Genomic DNA, 23,054 nt, shown 5'->3' with positions numbered 1-23,054 from the left:
TGGTTGTCTCCAGCATTAATGTGTCACTTCAAATGACGAAACCATAAAAATCTGATTTAACTTCTTTTCTTTCACAGAAGAATCTCCAATGTTTCTTACTGTGAAGGAGAGAATAGAGACGCCCTGACCGTTCCTATTTTGGCTAGCAAATCATTTCTCACAATAAGGACCCTTTCCTGAGGAAACCATACATCTTTTAGATTTTTAAATAATAAATCAAAGTCTACTTGTGTGAGAGCCAGTTTTGCTTTTTGTACTTACCTGTACTTTTTATAGGGTCAGTTTTAAATGAATCAAAAAACCTAGTTTTGGAGCCTTGTTGATAAGCAGCTGTTTTTGCGTTTATAGATTAAGCTATAAACAGAGGGAAAATATTGTTTTAACTGTTCTACCCTTACTTTATTAATTAAAAAATTCATAAGAAAATATATAAAATGCGTATTTTATAATTGTGAACCACAACTTTCCTAAATTAATCACGGCATAATTTCACTCTAATGAAATAAAAATCCACTCTGAGATTAAATTTATGTTTGGGACTTTTCTTTTCCATTTTTTCTTCATTATTACTAAAGGAAAGCAAGTATATGATGAAAAGCTCTTACCTGTATAGTTTCTGTCGTCTTGGGTGAGCAAACATGAAGAGAGACAGAAAAGCAAAATCACTAGATGGCAGCAAAGCGACACCCTGCAGAGGCACTGAAGGACAATAACATTACATAACTGCGCAGGTTTCAAATAAAACACAACAAAAAGCCCCTCACATTTTTTTATACACAAGTTCAGAAAAGTAAACACATGACTACAATATAAAGTACTCGACTTTGTTAGATTTCAGGGATTACACAATAACTGGTCTGCTTACTGCAGCACATTCCAACTGTCCTGATAATTCCTCTTTCATCTCTTTTAATTCTGCTATTCCCATAGCAACTTTACTGGTTGCCATGCCAACCCCACTAATAACCAGTTGGCAGTCTCCTTTTCATCCCATCTTTGTTTCATCCGAGTCCTTTTTTCTTCTTCTTTTTTTCCCATGAATCCTCATTTATTTGCACTAATGTGAACAAATGGTTCCGGACGGAGGAAGCGCCATCTGTTGTGACTGAGAAAGCTGCTTGGCTGCCTGTGAAACTGCTCACATTGTCATAAATGAATTCATGGCCTGATCAGTGAAAAACAGGAGTATTTCTCCATGTTTTCTTTCTGTGACCCTCTGAGGATTACACTGTGATTGGCTGGGTGATTTATTGCCTAGCAACACTTCTGGTGAGCAGGTGTTTGCAATCATTTGTCATCTTTGAGGCCTAACCTTCCTGTGTTGTGAGGAAAACTGAAAAAAATCTCTAAGAAATCTGCAAAGTGTTTTATTTCATGTAAATCGTTTGTTAAAAGATAGTCAAATAACTTTTTTATAGCATGTTCTAATCATTGGATTAAAGAACTTTTAGAAAAAAAACATAAATGTTTATGTTTCCTGTTTTGATCTTGGGTTCTTGCATATTGAGTATTAGGAAGAAGTCAGATACTCACACAGGCAGGTGGGTTTAGGCGCGTCCCACTTGCCCAGCTTGGTGCAGTGGCTGATGTTTCTCCCTTCCAGGATGAAGCCTGCGTGGCAGCTGTAATGGAGCGCCGTCCCTTCCACCGGAGGTCCTGGGGGATTTGCCGTCACCCTGCCGTTCTCCAGAGAGGTCCACACCCGCGGACACAGCAGCACTGGAGGCCAGAAACACCAAGACTCTGAAAAGGTTTGTTTTTACCCCATTATAAGGTCTAAAATCAAGTCTTTGGGAAAAATCAGCTTTCAGTTCCAAAATTACAATTTTTTATTTTGTTTGCGGGTCTACATTTGCCTTTCTTTTTGTGTCAACTGGTAGCTTCTCATCTGAACCAAAAAAAACATGTGGAGTTCCCCAAAGCTCCATACTGGAGCTACTTCAATTTCTCATCTATATGCTCCAACTGGTCCAATTTATAGATAGACAACATTAGTTACCATAGCTATGCAGATGACACACAGTTTTATATTACAATGACACCAGGAGACTGAGGCGCTGTACAGGCTCTTGGTAAATCCACTGAATTTAAATGTTGATGTTTTAACTTTGTTAAGCTAAACTCACTTTCATTTAAACTTTATGCAAACTTGTTTTATCACAAAAGTACTTCACGGTTGTTTGTGTCTTCACATCACCTATGACTTTATCAGAAAAATATTTTGGTATCACATCACATCATTAAATGATCAAAACATTTAAGAGAAATAACTTAGAAACAAGCTGTTAGATCTGCCGGAGATCTGTGCTTACAGCCACAGGCTGATAGAAAGGCCTCCTCTGAGATCAATAGGGTGATGCATTTTGAGACTAAACTCCAGCAAACTTTAAACCCTGCACACTTGCCAGACAAGACACCATATCTTCAGCCCTATTCGGTCATCACTTTTCTCTTACACCCATATCCAAAGCTGTTGCTGCTGTCGTTCATCTTGTGAGTCTGAAAGTCTAGTCCGAGTCAAGATTCTGCCAGCTATGAGCTGCTAACTGTTGCGCTTTACTTTAATATTTAGTTCTTTTTAACTTTCTTACTTTTCTTTACTCATTTAATATTTCTATTGAATGTTTCTTTTAATGTTTTATGCAAAGCACTTTGAATTGTCTTTGTATACAAAATCATTTGCCTTAAGTGTGCCCCCCTAAAAACTCTAGCTGGCCCATTTCGGTTTAACAATAGAGAAAGAACTATGACTTCGGTTTAGAAGAAAAGATTACACATTGAAACAGAAGAATCATAAATCGTGGCTTTTTGAATCTGACCAAAAAATGTACAAAACTTTGGGGGGAAAAACTACTTCCTATAGTCACTTCTGCAGCTTAAATCTGTATTCTTGGAAGCACTAGTTTGTTGCAAATCAAATTTACTGCAAGTAAAAGCAGTCTGGATAAGTAGGGTCTTTTTGTGATACTGTTTGGTTTTTCTTCTCGTGGTCTGCAGGAGACCGGTTTCACCTCATTGAACAGACTAAGGCCTCAGAGAAAGGCAGCATCCTAAAGACCCCAGCTTCTCCATCTTTTCTGCTGGCTATAAAGGTGCAGATCTTCTCCACTGTGGACAGTTGGAGTTTGTTGGCCTCCAGCTCTATGCCAGGTAAAAAACTAAATAGAAATATGGAGATGGAAAATGCTTTACCCGAGCTCTGGGGTTTAAACCATTTCAAGCTCCTTAAGATTAGTTTCCTTTGAACAGCTTTGCAGAGATTTCTTGAGCTTTGTTCTGCTTTTCCTACACATGACTTTCACTCGGACACTAAAAAGCATCATAAATCTTTGTGAGCTTCCTGCATTCAGTGTAACTTGCAGATGAAAACAACTGTGTGTCTGCAGAGTTGGCTGGATCCCCCTTCCTGTGCAGCTCGTGCTCTTACGTAAGCCAGAGAAAACAGATCAATTCCACAGAGTCCGACCTGAAATAACAGGACGGGAAGAAAAACAGGAAGACCGGGGGCCTTTTTTTCTGAAACACTCAAGTTTTTTACATTTCTTTTTTTAAACAAACTGAACCGTTTTCTCACAATGTTGCTTTGAAGACAAAGCTTCCAACAACCGAACCACTGATCTGCAGAGAGTCTAAGGACGTAATGCTGACCAAAGACAAAAACACACAGCTTCATTGAAGTCAGCATAAATGCTTCTTTTTTTATAATGACTTATAACGACAACCCTTGTCTGCTGGGAATCAGGAGGTACGGAACCCAAACCTCTTCTCGGCTCTGTACTTATCCCAAATGTGAGACTTGACTTGACTGTTTGGACCAGGCAGCCCTAAGAATTACTCCTTTTAAGGATTTAAAAACTCAGTTGACCTGTCTTCATGGACTAAAGCATCTGTCCTGCTGGGATCGGGGTTCGACTCAACGCTTCTATGTCTCTGAACCAGGAGTGACAAACTCCAGGCCATGAAAGGTGTCTTGCTGGTTTTGCAGAAATCCTGCCTTATCTGCTGCTGATTACCTGGATCAGGTGTGTTTAGCCAATAAGGAGCTTCAATGGCATGTTGATTGGAAACATTGACTGTATCAGAGAACTGGACTAAGCGATCCCTCCCCCATAGGAAGTACCCGCTGGCACCAAGAAGCCAAAATCCCATAGACATCTACAGAGAAATAAACAGCTATTACTCTGTCATTCTATTTGACAGAATAACCATTCTTGCTCTGATACTTCCTTTTAACATTTTTTTTAAATCCTAATTTTTTTCAGATTTTTTTTCTTCATCGCAATCAGATGCCTCAGTTAAACCTCGAACATCTGATTGACAGATTCTCCTGAGCCCTCTTTCAGTGGAAGGGGTGTGAACTTTGAACAAGCTCAGTCCTAATTGACAACAGTAGTTGCCATAGAAACATTGACTCAGACTGATTTTGACCAGTCACTGTTGACTGGTTCCAACATGGCTTTGGAACTTATTTCCCGAATATGCGAATGGACCTGCCTGTCTTGACACAAAACCAGACTCAACCGACCTTTTTTAATCTAAGGCTCGGAGTCAACCCAGAGTTTCTTACAAAAAAAGCACAGTCTCTGCTTGTTTGGGATTCAACTTGGCAGCTTTCCTCATCCATCTCTCTGCACTTGTGTGTGTGTGCACACGTGTGGGTGTGGAAATCTAGACCAAATTTGAAACATTATAATTGAAGATTTTTTAAAATATTTTATTTGTCAATTATCATTCCTTGATTCCTCAAAATCTTTTAAGATAAAAACAATCCTTTTACTTCATTTAGAAAACCTGTGTCCCCGCCTTTCCCCATTCTATCAACATGTCTCATGGGTCCATGGAAATAAGTAGGGGTGTGTGTGGGTGTGTGTGTGTTTGCATGCATTTCTCGGGTGTCTTTTTAGCATAAATCCGAGTTTGTTAAAAGGCTGTTTATCCTCAAATGATGGAGTCAGATTACAACCAATATTTAAATCCATGCTCAGCTCAGCTCGTCTTTGTGGAAATCATGAAACTCCCATGAATGAAACTAAACACTTCCTCCAGAATTTTCACAGTAAAGGTGTTGCAAGTTTCCTTTTATAGGTGTGTGCGAAACTCTGAGGAGGAGGTGGGCAGAGAGAAGCGTCTGTCTTTAGTTTCAGTTTAAAATTTGTGTTTCTGTTGTCAAGAAGAGATAAATAAAGATTTGATTGGTTTTAGTATCTGATCCCATTCTTTAGATTCTAAGCTGCATTCTCTGGGATTTTCTCACCATAATAACATCTGCTAGGGACAGGTTTTGGTAGCCATGATCAAAAATCTCATTAAAAATAAACATGAACCAACAGGATGAAGTGAAGCGAGGTGAACAGAGACAGTCCTCACCGTCTGCAGCATCTTCACGCCTCACAGAGCTGTTGACTGGGTTTCAGCTCCCTGGCAGCAGCTTTGCTCTCATGGCTTACTTTGTTTGCACTCATATTGCATTTTTCCAGCCAAGTCAGCGGCTCTTTTGGGAGAAAAATCCTCAAACCGGCTCTTCTAAAAAGTTCAGACAATTCATGAGCACAGTGGACTTGGCGGTGCCAGAAATTTCCTGCAGAACTTAAGAAAGTGAAGGTTGAGCTGTGAGCAGGTGTCACTTTGTGCAGAACTGCACAGCAGTTGAAAGACCCTGCCACCACACACACATGCACACACACAGACACACACACAAGGCAAACGCTTGTGGAAAATCTGAAAGCCATAAACTAGCAGACTTCTCCCTTTGCTGAGTCTGGTTCTTCTACTCAAAGGGAGTTTTCCTCTCCACTGCTAACTCAGTATAAGGATAACCTTTAAAGTTGTCCATATGATCTGCCGAATAAATAATAATAAATTATATAATAAGAAGTTATGTCAAGTTAAAATTGGTAGGTAGGGCACTGAGAGTACATCTCCTGAGTACTCACAGTGATGGCCAAGCACCCCCCCCCCCCCCCCCACACCACCACCACCAAGGTTCCTACATGTCTAAGGTGCAATTAAAATCGAGAGGGGAGGGCCCCGAATCCACGCGGCAATAAGTGATTATGTGAGGAAGAGGGTAAGTCAGGGACAGCTGCCAGACTGGCCCCTGGTTGGGGAAACAACCCCCCAGCATTGGGCCCAGGTCTCCCCAGCCCAAGGGCCCCATCGCTCAAAAAGCCGACCCCCCAGGCCCCTCACCCCCCACAAAAAGAGAGAGGAGCCAAGAAAGAGCTGGTCCCAGGAGCAAGCTCAGTGTCTTCAGCAAACTAACAGACTGCCATGGTCAATATTTGTTATTTGGGGCTATCTTTATTACTGGCCTATTTTGGGCTAACAAAAATCAAACTAATGAAAATGGTGTCCCTATACCCATTCATTATGATCTATATCAAAAGGAAACTTTAACATATTTCCTTACAGGAAAAGCCCTCATGTAAAATAACAATATCTCTGACTTATTGTGAGTAGTGTAAGCAATCAAATCTGCCCTTTTGGAATGATCTGGATAGGATTACAACCACAATAATTCATAAAACTCAGCCTGTGTTTTCTGTTTTTGGAGCACTTTGACACATCTTTGGTTTTGAACTGCCGCTCTGTAAACTGTTTGAAATTTTAAAGGATCAAACGGTGGAGAAAAGACTAAAAAAACACAAATAGTTGAGTGAGCAGCAAAAGGCAGTTTTTCTATTTTCTCTTTTAATTAGGATAATCGTTTGACTTACTTTATAAAGGAAAGATGGTCACGTGAGGTTATTTTAGACATGTCTGTGATTTATCTTTATGAAGTCTCTATTAAGACAACCTGAAAATCAATAATCACTTTTAATGGAGCACATTTCTAGATGAAGACAAAGAACAGATGTTTTTAATCTCCCAAAATTTAAGTTATTTTTATTGTCAGTTTTTCCTTAAAGATGGAAATTTATAACAGGAAAACACACAAAATCTGTTTTTAGGGTTGTAATTTCTTGATCTAAGTGACTTTATGACTGTAAACATTAGTAAAAGTGTCAGAAGGAGCAGAGAACTCACTAACAGAGTGAGCCAATGCGGGATCAATGTTTTTTAAGCCCCCCTATTTAGTTAAAAAAAAAGCATTTGAAAGATTCAAACAATGAATTGTTTGTTATTTAACCAGAGCGTCAGCGTACTGTGCTCTCTTTTACCCAACAGTCATTTAATCAAGCATAAATCCACTCATTTACTTGGAAGCAGAAATGAAAGTCTCAGCACGTTTGTCAGCCTGAACAGCTACATGATTCCTAAAGACCCTCATAAAATACTGGATTCTAAAACGATTCTTGATGCAGAGTCACCATCATGAGCGGCATCAGAGATCGCAGCAGACTCACAGCATGTGCTGGGCAGCGTCATGTCCGTCCATGTGCCGTTGGCCAAGCACTTCCTGACCTTTGGTCCAACGATCACCCGGTTTCCTCTGCAGATGTACTCGATCTCATAATCCACCGGCAGGATCTGCACGCTGCGGATCTGTGAGGGAAACACCAGTCTTTGCTCAGGACGGATGCTTCATCTTTGTGACATTTCAGAGGCGATTTAGCAAACAGGGCTCTCTGCTGGAGCAGTCAATTCTGCTGCAAGAAGCAACACCTGCAGAAAATACGAGCCGTTCCTCTCGGAATTACATGTTTATGACAGGAAGAAACTAAAAGTTGGGCTTCAGTTTTTTTTCCCTTTAGTTTTGGTTCAAGTTTTGTTGTTTCACTCATAGTTGCATGCAAACATTCAAAGTTTTATGGTTTAAGATTTAGTTAGATAGGAGGGAATTTATCTAAAGCAACAAATACGTTTTTCTAAAGTAAAGTAACCAGAGAGAAGCAGCAGGAACCTCTAAAAAGGTTAAGGTGGTTTCTTCCAAGCTTGAAGGTTCATTATGGCTTTGGTGGAAAAACTTGTAAAACACAGAGATGAGTTTTGGAAGTGAACCCTTTGTTCTAGTCAGGACAAAGTCTCAGCTCTTGGAAACGTTTACGTTAGCCATTATGAAGCACGGTAGAGGAAGTATCATGTTTTTAAGTTGCTTTACTTTGACGTGATCAGTTATGTTGCAGGCTTCTAACCACCAAAATGTGATTAAATGTGTATAAAAGGTTCTGAAGTGCAGATCTAGAGGGCAAACTGGAGGTTTGTTCATGCAGAGTTTAGAGGAACTGGATTAAAATAAATAAACTAGAATGACTCAGCATTTCAAATACAATAAGATTTTGTTTTTTCCTTTTCAACCAAATAAACTGTCTACATGTTTGTCCAGGATAATTTTCATGAACAATGCATGTGTTGTTTTTTTTTTTTTTCAAAACAGGGTCTGATGTAAACCACATGATGCTCAGAACAGAGAAACTAACATAGAAGCTCATTGATCATTTGTCATTACATTGAAATTAAATGTTATTTCTAGAAAGTGCTGATTATGTGGAAAAATAAAGAATTGTTTTCTCTTAATCTCAGGGGTGGGATTATATGAGTTTGCTTCCTTTCACTCCCTTTCAAGCAATCTTTGATTTAATGTCTATTTATCCTAAGTTTGATACTTCTTCGTATGAATGAATGAATGCTGATTGTATTGTTTTGTGCATTATTCTTGCTTTGATTGCTTGAAATAAACCATTTCAAATCAAATCAAATCAAAAACATCCTTAGGTCATCATGGAGCATCTGTGTGTGTGTGTGTGTGTGTGTGAGTTTGGTTCATTGGTCTATTGGAGATGCCTTTGTGTTGAAACAGGAAACTTTAGAGGGCTAAAAAAATGAAGCAGTGCCCCTCCTTCCCTCACAGCTGTAACACATCTGTGCTGCAGTCTGAGTTTATGGCTGCCGTTTGTCATCCAACATCCAGAGTTTGGCATTTGCTCAGAGTCCCAGCTTTGTTGAGGTTGCCTGCAGTGTTTGAAGTAAATCATTACAGAAGTAATCTTCTGGCAGTAACATGTTACTTTTTGCTGTAGTAACTGTAAAACATTACTAATCACTTTACCGTATCATTTCACTCATAATGTGTTTGTTTACGGTCATGTTGAACAATTTAATGGATAAAAAACTTTTGAAAAATCAAACCAATACTCTATTTCAGGTCAGTCGTTTTTTTTTAACTTAAATTATTAGGTCACGTTTCTTGTTAGGATTCATTGAGCCAAACACTTTAGTTTTAGTTTTGAATTCTTGTGTCTAAATCCATTTTCACAGCACCAGCTGTCTGTCCTCATATGCTGTGGCTAAAAATAGACCTTTCAAAGTAAAACGTGAATTCACATGTGTCCCTTTTTATTCTGTACCAGTTCTACAGGTATTATGATCAAAGTTACTTCAGAGTAAAATAAGGCATGTAACATATTACAAACCCGAGACAGTAACAATGTAGGGTAACAGATTACTTTGAAATATCAGGAACAAGTCATCTGTACCGCATCACAGCTTGTGAGTAGATTGTACAACACTGTTCATCAGTGTTTAGAACTGTGAGGTACGGTGGCCCTGAAGTGTCAACCTCATCAACAAATCACTCAACGCGAAAACGTATTACAGATCACAATGACAACTAAGAAAAATTTAAATTACATTTAGGAAAAAGAAAAAAATATTCCAGAAAGCAAAACATCCCCAAAAAAACATATTTAGTTATACAGAAATCATTATTTCCAGAAATGAAAATATAATCAGTGACGTCCCATAATCATGTTTCGAGTTTATGGTTTGGTTAAATTTTTGTAACATTTCATTTTGATTTCTGAAAATTACTTTTGTTTCCGAGATGCTTCCTTATTAAGATTTTTTTATTTTGAGTTTCGTTTTTTGACATTTTATTTTGATTTATAAAATGTAATGTTTTATTATTGTTATGAGTATTATTATTTTTAGTTTTGAATTGTTGTTGTGATCTTTAATATGTTTTTGCATTGAGTGATTTATTCATGTGATTTGCACTTCAGGCCCACCGTACTGAAAGATACTTTTTGATTAAATACAGTAAATTACAAGTTGCTGTTATTCAAAAGAGACTCATCCTCCTACAGGATTACAGAGTCAGCATTGTCATTTTCCAGAACTCTGAGATGACTTTGAGTTACTTTCACAAAATTAACAAATGGAGTCAAATTTTCCAGAGCCCTTTTCATGCGGAGCGATGTACTGGACCATCGTGACTCTGGACCTTCCAGACCGATGACAGTTTGCAGCTGACAAAGAAGGAAAAGGGTGCAAGAAAGGACCACAACCAGAAAAACAAGCAGGAGTAAATAGTGGAGCGGTCAAGGCAGAAATAGAGCGGTTGACCTCTGATTGCAGGTTTGGTTTCCGTTCTGCCGGCCATGTTTTGAAGTATGCGTGGTAGATATATATCATTATTATTATTATTTTTAACCTTTAGTCATGTCTATTATTTTTTTCTTGAATGAAAGAGACTCAGAACTATTTACAAGAAACTGGACTTTTGAAATAAATTTTCTTTTTTTTCATCTTGTCGTATCAAGAATGACAGTTGTTCTCATGCTCTGCTGCAGATGCCCAGATCAGCTCTCCTCTAAGCCAGATTGAATCTTTGGAGCATCAGAAACAGCTATGGTCCTTCAGACCAAACAAACAGATTTGTCACATTCACTCCTGGAGGTGCAGCCTGACCTGCAGAGCCTCACACACTGTGTCAATCCCCCCCACCTCAGTCAGTCACGTCTTCCCACCCGCAGAACACAAGCCTCCCCTCATCTCTCACTGTGCTGGAGCCTTTGAAGAGCCTCTGAAGTTACAGTCAGTTCGCATTGATGTTTTATTGAATGCAGCAGAGGCGGTTGGTGCTCACAGCTGCACTACACAAAAATCCCATATTCACCTCATTGATTATTGATCTAGAACATTCAGCAAAAAAAGTAATGAAAAATGGATTTTAGTTTAAATCCCAATTTACAGAAAAGACAAATTTGGATCCAAAAATTTTTCAACTTGTGCTCAGAGTGTACGAGCAGCAGTGTGAATTTGTGTGTTTAAAAACGTGTGTGTTGCGCACACATTTGACCACAAGCAGCTTTATGCAGGTCAATGACGCAGATCACCATCGCGCCTCTGACTAATAGGAGCGAAGTCTCTGACATGCTGCTTGGAATTGTGGAAATTGGTCACTGTGTCTGTGCACCAAAGATCAGACCCTAAATCTGGAGAATGTTTTACTTTGAAGAGATAAAGACATGACAGCCTGTTTTTCCCATGTTTGCCTGATGATCCATGCAGTAAACCTGTACCTGCTCCTGCGTCAGGCCTCGGTAGCGGATCCCGCCGTCCCTCGGAGGTCGGATGATGGCGCAGCCTGAGAAAAAAGGAGAAAAAGATGATGACAGATGCTGATACATCAATGGGAAGCATTATCCATTTGACAGGAGCCATCCTCGCTGCACAAATTACTGTGTTTCATGCAGGTCACTTAAACTCTGCAGAGCTGCTCCTCTCCATGAATGCAGATAGTAAACAGGCAAACACATTTCTGCACATTCACTCACACAACTTACCTCCCGCTGATGAATTATGTATGGGCACAACTGAAGATGGAAGAGTGCAGAGAATAATCAGAAACAATAGCCGCCCCATTTCTGGATCTGAAAGAGAGGAGAGAGAAAGACTTTAGAGCAGAATGGTTGTGGAGAAGAAAGAGGAGGAGAAGGGTTTGTGAGGAAAAATGACATCAGTGGTTTTCCCTTTTCACCAAAATTGGGTCATTTTCTGTATTGCAAACCTGTGCTTGCATGCTTCTGCTGAAGGTTGACTGGTTGATCTGTCAGCAAAGTTTTTCCATGTGCAACAGGTCCGCCGAGTAAAACCCATCGAATACCAAAGTCAAATCTAAGACCTCGTCTACACAGGAGGCGAGCATCCTAAAAGGGATTTATTTGATTTTTTAAGTACTTCAAGCTGCCATAAGATTGTTTTAGCATATTTAAGGTAACCAATTATCGCTTTTTTCACTGTCCTTTACGATATGCAAACTTTGATATAACGATGACAATAAATTTGCGATTTATTATGCAGGCCTAGGTTAAAAACACCCAAAAGAAAGACAGTTTCCTCCTGCTTGATTGACAGCCTTTTCCAGTTCAAACCAGGTCCTGAGACAGACACTAAAGTGGCAGTGATCTGTGTGAACTCTCCTGGGAGATAGTGTGGTCTGAAAGACACAATCACCAGTTCTTAGTGTTAGCATAAGTCTGAATCTCTGACTGTATCACCAGAGACGTCTCCACAAAATAGAACTGACTAGTTCTTTGATAGAACGAGCTTGGTCAGAGAGTAGACTTCCATCCATTTTTCTGTTGTGGTCGTTCCTTATAAAGAACAAAGACAAGTAAATGCAGGCAGTCTCCTTCCCCCCTCACCCTGTTAGCATATCTCTCATGGAACCTCTTCTTCTTATTCATGTTTGTTTTTGTCATTGAAGTAACTCTGAGGGTGTGTTGTGGAGCTGAGGGGACATACTCGTGCGTTCCACCTGGTCGATCTGGCACAGAGTGAGTGCAACAGCTGAAAACCAAGTCCATGTACAAGGCATATTGATGAGATGCACGATGAACCTCTCCAGAGAGTTTAGAGTTCACGGGCTGGTGTGCAACATGTTTTCCAACCAACCTGCCATTGAAGCTCCTTATTAGCTAAACACACCTGATCCAGGTAATCAGCAGCAGATAAGGCAGGATTTGTAGAAAACCAGCAGGAGATTGGGGCCTGGAGTTTGACATCCCTGGTTTGGAGGGACTGTCTCAGTCTACAGGGCTTCTATCTGTGGTTCCATCCCATCATACTAAGCTGTCCCTCCTAGCAAACAGATCCTCTGCTCACACAAATCTGAGATATTTATGTAGTCATTTAAACCTGATGACTCAGCAATACAAGCTGATCTACAAAACTCTGTTTCCAGGAAGGTTTTTTTTTTTTAAATTGATTAAAAAATAATTTTATTCTGTTATTTTACTAATTTAAATTAAAAGAAAATGAACAACAGTGTCAGCCTAAAGTCTGTTTCTCTTTTAGTAAGACCTCTAGATTTTTTTAGTGAGGATGTGCTTTGCTGCACTTCTTAAGGAATTGACTCTTCTCTTTATGAGGCTTCACAGAGTTTTTTTAAGCAGATGGTTCTGGACTGCAGATAGGTTAAATGTGAACTGTCTAGAAAATCAGGTAAAATATGGTCTGGTTCTGTCCTGCAGCAGAACAGCTGAACTCTCAGGAAAAGACGTTAGCTGGATAGAAGGAAGAAAGCTCAATAATCTTCTATGCGATAGAGCTAACCTATGCAGCCTTCAATCTGTCACAGCCTTTAAAAGCTTTACTGTTGCCGTCTGGATCTGAGCTGTTTTCCTCAAATTTTTAAACATAATTACAGTGTCTCTGCACAGAGTTACTCCTTCCTTATGTAACAGCAGATTAGATTACATTTCGGAAGGAGCTACAGACAGATAACAGTTTTCACTCCAGTAAATCACACAATTCTGCCTCAATGAGAATCTGGCTGCCCAAACTTTCAACAAAGCAGTGACTCATGACCATTGACTCATGACCATTGACCCAATCCTTGTGTGCTGCTTTCCTGGCTCTGCAATGACCCCACAAGATGGCAGTACCGTTTTTTGTGCTTCCGATGATGTTAGTTTAGCATCCAAATTCTTGGTCAGTGCAACCTGTTGATTTTTTTTTTCCAATAGAAACAAAAGTTACCTCCCATTATTAACAATAGCATGTTAACTTGTGGCACAGTACGTGTATTATGCTAAAGTTAAAGTTAGCACACAATGTCCCATGTTAATTTGGTGCAAAACTGCCTTGTTTCTGCATGTGTTTTTTTCTGTATAAGGTCCGGGGCTGAAAGTAAGCTCGTGAGAACAGCCCCTTCCAGGAAGAGTCTGCGCTTTTAGCTCCGCCCCCAGGCAAACACAAACACCCACCGTCTCTGCCGATCAGCAAAACACTTTCTTTTTATATGTACAATATGCACATCCGTCTTTGCAAAAGTTGCGATGTTTGTTTTCGTGGGCGAGACGCAGACACGTTGATGACGCCGGCTCTAGGTTGGCGTCATAAAATAGGTGGCACCCACACGGAGAGATCGAGTCGCCTTACTTCCGGGTAGAATAATTAGCTCAGGAAAATAAATAATATTTAATTTCAAAAAATCTTTCCTTTGTATACCAGAGATAATATACTATCATATACATGGACATTGTTTACTATAAAAGGGTTAAGAACAGAATGACATAGACCCTTTAAACTCTTTTAGTTTCTTTTCTTAAACCAATTCAGTAAAAAAAGAACACACAATCTCAAAGAAATGTTCTCCATTACTGATTACAGCAATGGAAAGATGTGACAAGCTGATGTAAGATGTGTGTTATGTTTCATGGTACATAGATTACTACGGTGACCGTTTTATATTGCTGGAAGAGAATATGTGATTAGCTCTGTGAAATACACTGTTGTAATGAGGACCACGATATGCTGTAAAACACGTTTTGTTAATTAACAAGCTTCCCACAGTGCCTGTTTAACATCGATCCTGTTTGCTCAGTCTGACTGCCAATATTTTGGCAGTCAATGCAAGTCAATGCATGTATTTAGTTTATTTCTTTCCTGCCACCTTTGCCTTTAGTCTCTTTGCTAATTCAACATCAAATGAACAAGAGACATGGCACAGTTTCAGATGTTAAGGGCTTTCCCAGATGAATGAATGGACTTAAAAACACCGTCATCACAGGAACATATGTGGGAAAAAGACTTGAGTACCTCCAACCAAGGCTATAAGCTGAGGACTTCATTACAAGCACCATGGGACGGGACAGTTAAACCTATTCACTGTTCCTCCTGATCTTACATTTTAACCAACATCAGTGAAGTACAGTGGGGCAAAAAGTATTTAGTTAATGAACTTAAAAAGATGAGAGAGGTCTGTAATGTTCATTATTGGTACACTTCAGGTGTAAAAGACAGTGTGTAACAAGAGATTTGGGGAATTCACATTGTATTTTTTTTAAAGAATTTATTTGTATACTGGTGCAACTTAGCTCTTACACAAAAACACGAATTATGTCCATCACAGACCTGTTACTTAGTCCTTAAGAAGATCTCCTATCCTCAAGATGTTAATACCCGTTTGGTTATCTGTTCTAAAATCCCCTGACTACACCCTTAAACAGTCAGACTCCAACATGTTCACTATAACCAAGACCAAAGAGCTGTCAAAGAACACTAGGGACTAGATTTGACAACAAGACTGGGAAGAACCAAACTACAATAAGCAAGCGGCTTGATGAACAAAGATCACCTGTTGGAGCAATTAATAGAGAATAAAAGAAATACAAGATCACAGAAAATCTCCCTCCACATTGACCTCCATGGAAGACCTCACCTGGCGGGATACAAATATGCTTGAGAATGGTGAGCACAGAACTACGTGGAGAGCTGGGTCCACAAAACAAAGACTTCTATATTGACACATGTCATGGGTTCAAATCCTGTAGTGCTCCAAAGGCCCCCCTGCTTAAGGAGAACATGCCCAGGCCTGCCTAAAGTTCTCCAGAGGGCATTTAATGCTCCAGAGAAGATTGAGAGAATACCATGTGATCAGATGAGGCTAAAATGAACTCTTTGGTGCAAACAGCACTCACTGTGTTTGGAGGAAGAAGAATCCACTGTAAAGCATAGGGCTGGAAACATCATGATTTGGGCATTTTCTGCAAAGGGGACAGTACAACCAATCTTTAGGAAAGGATGAATCGGGCCATGTATAGTGACATTTTGGGCAAAAACCTCCTTCCATCATTGAGGATGAAGCGTGGCTGGATCTTCCAACACAACAATGTTCCGAAACACATCGCCATGGCAACAAAGGAGTATTTTTTTTTATTATTATTATTCAAAATTCTGGAGTGACCTAGCCAATCTCTGTACCTTAATCAAATAGAGAATCTGTGGAAAAGGATTACCCGACAATAGCCCCAAAACATTGCAGCTCTTTTCTTCATTATTATACAAATGAACTCTTTAAAATTTAACTTCCCCGAGTTATTTTTTTTACCTTCCGTCTCCCACAGCAATCTATGATGAACATTACAGAGCAAACTCATCTTGTAAGGGCAACAACTTAACGTAAAATTGGTGACTGAGAAACACTACTTTGCCCAAGTGTTCTTTGATTTAAAAGATTTATTATACATTATTAATATAGTGCAACTTACAGTTTTATCAAAAAAAGCTTGGTAAAGTTTAGTGATAGCATAATCTTGGATTGGGGCTCTGCTCCCTACAACAAACGTCTTTCCCATTCAGTTTGTTTTTCAAAGTGTAACGTGTTGAAAAGTAAAGTCACAGAAAAACTACCTGTTTTACTTGTAATTGTGTTAGTTATTTTAAGTGAAGTTCCATCGCAAACGGTTGATTTTTTAATTTTTAAAAATTTACATTTTTCCGCATGCTAAAAGCTTTATCTATTTTGAATAATTAGAATTTAAAGTTTCTAAAGACTAAAAAAAAAAAAAAAGCAACGTTTGATTTATTTTTTCACCTTTAGCTCTGGAAGACCACAGGTTGCAGCCTGACTGGCTGTCAACATTATATGCTTTGGGCCTTTCTGGGGTTTTGCAGCTGATGTAGCCCAGAGCTGAAGTTTTCTGACAGCCTCCACATTCACCCTGATTCCTTTCACTGAATGCCATTCATCACTCGTGACAGCCAGAAAAGATTCATAAGACCTGCTGTAGCTCTGCAGTCAGCCGTTCCTCCGCAAACATCTGAACTTTGCAGTTGTATTAGTTTAAAGCTGGTGTGTTTGTGTGTGTGTGTGTGTGGGGGGGGGGGGGGGGGGGGGGGGGGTTGGGGGATAGCAAAAGTCAGGGATAAGGAAGACAGATGGCAGGGAGGTTTAGGTCTGCAGGAGACTAAATGAGCTTCGTTGGAAGCTTCATTTTCGTAGTTCTGCGTGTTTCCAAGGATTGGGAGCTGCTGTTCTGTGTGGGAAGCAGGGATGAAAGGCGCGATGCTTTCAGCACCGCGGACAGCGCCTTGACGCTCAGCGGCCCAGGCCGTAGCGCCCCCCCCCTCCTGGACACTCGTTCGGACCTAATTCGCGGGTTTTCCCCCTCGTGTCTGTGTCAGTGGTGCATTTCGTGCACGGCTGAGCATGGGGGTCACGGTGGGGGCCGCTTGTTGACGGGGGTGGGGGGGGGGGATCCGCGCGGCCTGCAGAGGAAGGCCGAGCATCTTAACGAGCTGCGTTAATCTGAGCGGCGCTGCCATCTGCCCGAGGCGGCCGCCGTCAACCCCCTCCCTCACAAACGCGCACAGGACGGTGCCATGATGGTGCATTCAAACCGAAGGAGCAAACATGACATCTGTCCACACCGAGCACCGTTTTCAGCGCACTACTTACTCCCAGACAGCGGCGAGTCCTCCGGCAGGGACCCTCCGAGGAAAAGTCCGATTATTTGGTAGAAATCTGCATCTTTGCGGCGGCTGTATGGCTCTGTCGATATGGCTTTACAGTAAATATGCGGGGTGCTCCACGCGTGAACGGTATGGCACAAAAGCAGCACGCCCGCCTTCCCTGTATTGCATTTGTCAAAAAGAAGAACGGAACAAAAATAAAATAAAAATCCTTTTTTTTTAAAGGGGGAGTTAGAGCACAGCACACAGAGCCGACGATTCACCACACTCTCCTTCTCCTCTCACCCCCCCTCTCTACAATCTTGAGCTAATTCACGACGTCATGATGGAGACGCACCGTGCGTAACAGGCGCGCTCGTGCATTTATCAGCCGTTTCTTCCCCTCCTCTGCGCTCACAAACAGCAGCGCCAATGTGGAGGAGCGGCTGCACGTTCATCCCGCTGTGAATAATAACAGCCCGCCAGGGAGGCAGACGGGGGGGGGGGGGGGTGTATCTGTGCTGGTGTTAACATGGTTCAGCCTTTTGTTACCTCTGGAGCCCACGGGATGGAAGCAGAGCCGCTCATTGTCGTCCTCTGTCTTCTCGATCTGCTTCCTCCTCCTGCATCTGCTGAATAATTGAAGGCAGGCCTCTCCCTCCAGTCTCTGCATCATCTTCCTGCACAAATCCTCACATCCAGCTCTTACACACACACACCACTACAGGGGGCATGATCTGTTTTATTGAGGATGACAGCGCCCATCAGAGACTTAAGGAGACATCAGAGCGAGGGGGGGGGGGGGGGGGGGGGGGGTCTGTGACTGATTAAGACATCAACAACATCTGTACAGCAAATGTTCACATCACATACAAGTCAGTAACTTCCAGCTCGATGTACTCATTCCCAAATCGTTAAAACTTCACTAGTTGACATTTTCGACTTTGAAAAAGTTCTATAAAGAACTATTGAGTTCATCGTCGATTTAGTGCTTCTTTTGTAAAGAACGGAAACCCGCAGCTGAAGCGGAAGTTTTTGTGAAAGGCGCACATCAGAGTGCGACGGGAGGTTCATCACACACAGACAGAGGGCGTCTGCAGCACAACAAATAAGACAAATGTGGAGGTCTGATTGTTATGGCATAAAATACAAACATGGCTGAGTTTCTGTTCGTTTCAGGAGTGCTGCTTCTCAGCTGAAGCGTGTAAACAGTCTCCAGGAGCGTTCCATAAATCCCATCTTCGCTCTGTGGCGTCAGGAGTGTTTTGTCATTTCTCCTGGACCTCCGTGCGTCTCCAGAGGACCGGGACTTCCCCTCTACCTTGGGGCGGGGGGCTGATTGGACTTGATGTGACAGAGGAGAGGGAGAGGTGGAAGCGGCTTGTTTTTTCACAGTCTCAGCAAATCTCTTCCCCCAAAAAGCCTGAGAAGTAAGAAATGGCAACCTCATAAATATGTCCCCCTCAGACATCTTCATGCTTAGGGGGCGGGGGGAGGAGGACTCAGGACTTCAGTAGTGTTAGAACTCTAGTGTTTTCCTTTAGTGTTATTTACATCAACATCATTCCAGCTTGTCCAGTGGGCTGCCTCTCCTGGACACTGCGCTCACAGGCTGAAGCTGCGGTGGTGCTGCTTGGAGAACTGCAGCTGCCGGTCCCTGACGGAGCTTTCCGGCAGCCTGTTTGTTTTATTTACCACCACCCCTTTGTCTCTTTCTCCCTCATCCCCAGTTACGCTGCCCACGTCGCTGAGGTCGCCCAGGTGCTCCACGGAATCATATTTCTCCAGGTCAGAGGCGATGGTCTGCAGGCTGAAGACGGACAGCGAGTCCGACCCGGCTCGCTCCCTCTCTGGCTCAGTTTTCTCTTTGTATTGATCCACCGCATCAAGGGCTGTATTCAGTTTGTCTTTGCTTATAGAGTTTCCCCTACTGCAGGCTCCACCCTCCTCCTGCACTCTGGTGTCTGCCTCAGCCCCCACAGGGGGGCTCCGCCCACCGCACAGGGAGGAGAGCTCTCCCTCAGCCGGGTCCGTTCCCCTCTGAGCGTGGATCTGCTCGCTGATCTGCTCCAAGTTCCGCAGGGCGATTGAGTAGTGGTTCTTCACTTTGGAGACTTGCTGTTCCAGCTGCAGCACTTTGGTTTTGTGCTCCTGCAGACACAAAAGCAGCCAGCGAGCACCGTCAGTGGCTGGGAAAGGCCGTGCACGCCGTGCACCTGCGTGTGCTTTACCTCCAGGATGTGGTTGAACTGGGCCTTGAGCTCAAAGTAAGGTTTGGACTTCACGATGAGTCTCTTCAGGGACTTCTGCAGCATCTGGACTCGAGCCTCGGCTTCCTGACAGGCGTGTGTGACGCGCATGTGCTCTCGCTCGCTGCGCACGCGCTCCTCCTCAGCCTCGTTCACCTGCAGGACAGATGAAAGTTTATTCCATTTCAAGATATGGACTTTGAATGTGCAGATATGCTCTCAGAACAAATGGTTGGAACAAATCAACAGGATAAAACTGGTTTCAGACTGATTCCAGCAGAGCTGTTCTGACACACACAGTGACCCTGGACTAAGTAAACCACACCGAGCAGATGCAGATCTGAAAAGACAGCATTAGAAATCACAATTAAAGTCTGTAATCTTTCAGCCTTCGAAGACTTCAGTCACTTTCACGCTGTCCAAGACATCACTCCTAAACTGATAAACGACTTTGTTCTGCCACTCCAGCTTTCACACAATGTTAATGCACCTGGAAAAATGTATCCCAAAATCTCCATCACTGTGTAACAACATCCCCAGTGTTACCATAGTAATAACACGCATTCATGAAAAGCTGCAGGTCATCAATGCTAGCATGTCTCCATCATCTGTGGTGCTGCATCTAAACCAGGGGTGGTTGATGATGGCTAGCATAGCGTACTAGCATCTTCTGAAATCGAGCAAGGATGTGAGGAAAACACACGGGGACGCCGGTCTTTGTGGTCTGAAACCTCCCACCTCTACTCTGAACTTCAGTCTGTGTCAAATAAATCAGATTGCTTTACCTCTACATAAAACTATAAGACTGGTGGGAAATTATTACAGATGAAGCTACTCTTCTTCCTCTCAGCAGGATTCAAACACTTGAGTTCAAAGCCAGACTTTCTCTTACAACAGAAGTAAGAAAAGGATCCAGTCAGTTTTGACGTTTCATTTGGGATACAAACCAGAAGCTAAATTAAATTAAATTAAACATCCCAAATGAACGTGGTGAAGCTTTCTTGCATAAAAATATTATTTTCTTCATTTAAACATATTTTTCATATCTACACTGAGGAACAGCTGACACTGGTTTTATGCAAATGTTATACAAAATTAAAAAAGTTACTTTTTTATTGTGCTTTAAGACCCACTCTAATGAAAATTGTGTTCTTGTAGCATGATGGAGGACATGCATTAAGAAAATGCATCTTAAAATTGTGCTTGAGTATTTCTTTCTTCAAATTATGTTGAATTAGGAGCAGACAATAGATGTTATTTGTAAAAGCTGGTAGTTGTCCCTGCTCCGTTCTGATGCATCCACTTGGAGTCAAATAGATCCATGTACATCTTTGTTTTCCTCGTCCGAGCCGGGATCTGCCTCAAAACTGTACAGCTGGATAGCTCCAGGATTGCTCACCATTTTTGTTGCACCCCTAATGGGAGTGTGAGGAGCTGTAAGCTCGTGGAGGAGAGTGTAAACAAATAGATAAGCCTGCCACCAAAAGCCCCGCCCACATTAAAGTAAAGTAATTAACTTCTGCTGCTCTGCAGAAACTATGTCCTAGAAAACAACACCGTTTCTTTTAGTTTTGCCAAAAAACGGCATAATCATAATTAAGAGACTACTGGGAATGCTTTTACAATAGATCTAAAAATGATCTTCCATCTTCCATCCCATCTGCCTACAACATGTTTGATCAAACTGCAGCTCATTCCTCAGGGCTCTCTTCAAATGTCCCTCGTCTCCTCCATTACCTTTGCAGTGGCATGGTTAAGCATCTCCTGCCAGGTGGGATCCAGAGTGTTAGTGCCATCAGCCAGCAGGCCCTGCTCAGCCACGTACACCATCTCCCTGGCAGCTGCGTGCATGGAAACGGCCCTCTCGTAGCTCAGAGCTGCCTTCTGGGTCTCCTGCTGTGCCTACAAAGGCAGCCACACCTCTCAGAGAAACATTATGACAAGGGCACCACTCCACTGCCAAACTGTGGGCCTACTGATTGATGAAATGTCAGTGACATCAGTCTTACTGTTGCATTAAAACATATCCCTCTACATCGCGCAGATTGTGTCTTTCCTTGTGGAATACCTCTTTAGCAAGGCGGCGAGCTTCATAATAAGGCCTGGCCTTGTCGATGCAGCTCCCGAGCTGCGAGCTATGCGCGTTCAGCTTCCTGGCAGACTCCGTCAGGATCTTCCGGTAGCTGGATCTGGCGTCCTGGATGATTAATGCATGAAACGAAGGAGACTGGATTCAGCTCTGCTGAGGCAGCTTATCGGATATCAAGCTAGAGGAAGTAAGGAATCGATGGATGCCAGACTGCAAGCAACCACGTCATTTTCCATCTTACCAGAAACAAAACATCAATCATAACCTGGATGAACGGATATAAAATGAAATCAAAATGAGCAGTTCTCACTTTCTTCATGTTTTATTAACATTCAAGCTGTATGAGTCTTTCAGCTAACAGGTTAGAAGTTTGAATAGATGTTATTTTCCCCAAAAGATTAATATTTCAGTGAAGATCAAAAGTGATTTTTAATTGCACTTACATCTAACAGCAGCTCCAGTCTGTTGATTTCTGCACTGGCTTCATTCAGCTGCTCTAACTCTTGCTGTGGGGATTAAAACACAACAGTCAGTGTCAACAAAAGCAGTGAGTCATGGGGAAATGTTATCAATGAACTAACTAGACAGAAAAGATGACTATTGTTCATGTTGACATGAAACGGAATCACAGATGATAAAACCCTTCACTGTTAAATACCCACTAAATGAGCCAGTATGGCCGTGGGAGTCACACCTGGATCCGTGGATCAAGCTCCTCTTCGTGCGGGCTGTTCAGATGCTCCACGACGTTTCTCTGCTTCTCTCCTTCCTGTTGAGTCTCCCTAAGTGCCATCTCTGCCGCTGTCATCTCCGTTTCCACCGACTTCCCCTCCTCATCCACGCGGGGGGTGACCTCCCGCCAGCAGTCCCCCATGTCTGACTCCCCCGAACCGGCGGGGCTTTCTCGTAATCCACCTGGCTCCATTCCAGACTACACGGTTTCGCAAAGCAATAGAAGACTCGAACCCCGAGCAGACAAATCCGGTCCACTCAAAAACGACAGAGCGTCGCTAAGTCAGAAATGTCTGTTTGCAGTGACGCGAGTTAAATTGGGAGGATCGGCCATAGAACCGAAACCCGCTACTGTTAGCCTAGCTTAGCGCGCTAGCAGGCTAACTGTGTCATTATTAAGAAGGTAAATGTTTCTTTACAGAAGAAAAAGCTAAAAACACAGATGCCCAAAGGACCACTCTAGACGGGGGTTGATTATTAAACCCCCCTGCGAAGCGCGGACCTCCGTCCATCTCTTATTTAGTACTTCATCACTACAGCTAGGCTAGCTAGCTTGCGGCTTCCAACATATCATCGTAACGAAT

The 23,054-nt window shown here is 42.0% G+C and overlaps 2 protein-coding genes and 1 long non-coding RNA gene across 3 annotated transcripts in view; 1 reads left to right on the top strand and 2 right to left on the bottom strand.

The window, feature by feature from the left end:
* LOC101159293 (gamma-aminobutyric acid type B receptor subunit 1) overlaps window positions 1-17,825 on the bottom strand; it is a gene marked incomplete in the record, with an annotated part of 118,173 nt that extends 100,348 nt beyond the window's left edge. The window contains 6 exon segments of the mRNA XM_023963908.1: window positions 606-623; window positions 1,534-1,719; window positions 7,347-7,485; window positions 11,244-11,308; window positions 11,508-11,594; window positions 17,408-17,825. Of these exon segments, the coding sequence (XP_023819676.1) occupies window positions 606-623; window positions 1,534-1,719; window positions 7,347-7,485; window positions 11,244-11,308; window positions 11,508-11,586 (487 nt within the window).
* LOC110016708 overlaps window positions 1-19,240 on the top strand; it is a 24,993-nt gene extending 5,753 nt beyond the window's left edge. The window contains exons 2-4 of the long non-coding RNA XR_002292041.1: window positions 1,604-1,751; window positions 2,998-3,150; window positions 19,131-19,240. This is a non-coding gene — a long non-coding RNA (uncharacterized LOC110016708). The remainder of the gene's footprint in view (window positions 1-1,603; window positions 1,752-2,997; window positions 3,151-19,130) is intronic.
* Window positions 18,123-23,054, bottom strand: LOC101159043 (SH3 domain-binding protein 5-like). Its single transcript, XM_004078489.4, has 6 exons — window positions 22,433-23,054; window positions 22,182-22,244; window positions 21,718-21,846; window positions 21,387-21,551; window positions 19,632-19,805; window positions 18,123-19,551 (listed from the first exon to the last, which is right to left on the bottom strand). Exons 1-6 carry the CDS (start codon window positions 22,661-22,663, stop codon window positions 19,006-19,008), a joined length of 1,308 nt encoding a protein of 435 aa, XP_004078537.1. The 5' UTR covers window positions 22,664-23,054; the 3' UTR covers window positions 18,123-19,005.

This window comes from Oryzias latipes, chromosome 16 (genome assembly GCF_002234675.1).
Source record: "Oryzias latipes chromosome 16, ASM223467v1".
NCBI classification, from domain to species: domain Eukaryota; kingdom Metazoa; phylum Chordata; class Actinopteri; order Beloniformes; family Adrianichthyidae; genus Oryzias; species Oryzias latipes.
This window is presented reverse-complemented; position numbering and strand designations above follow the sequence as displayed.

Excerpts from the sequence above, each read along its gene's own strand:
- LOC101159043 (XM_004078489.4), bottom strand. The coding sequence starts at position 22,663 with ATGGAGCCAGGTGGATTACGAGAAAGCCCCGCCGGTTCGGGGGAGTCA. Across the intron at positions 22,245-22,432 it reads AGCTTGATCCACGGATCCAG|CAAGAGTTAGAGCAGCTGAA; the intron begins GTGTGACTCCCA and ends TAATCCCCACAG. Across the intron at positions 19,806-21,386 it reads TTAACCATGCCACTGCAAAG|GTGAACGAGGCTGAGGAGGA; the intron begins GTAATGGAGGAG and ends TCTGTCCTGCAG.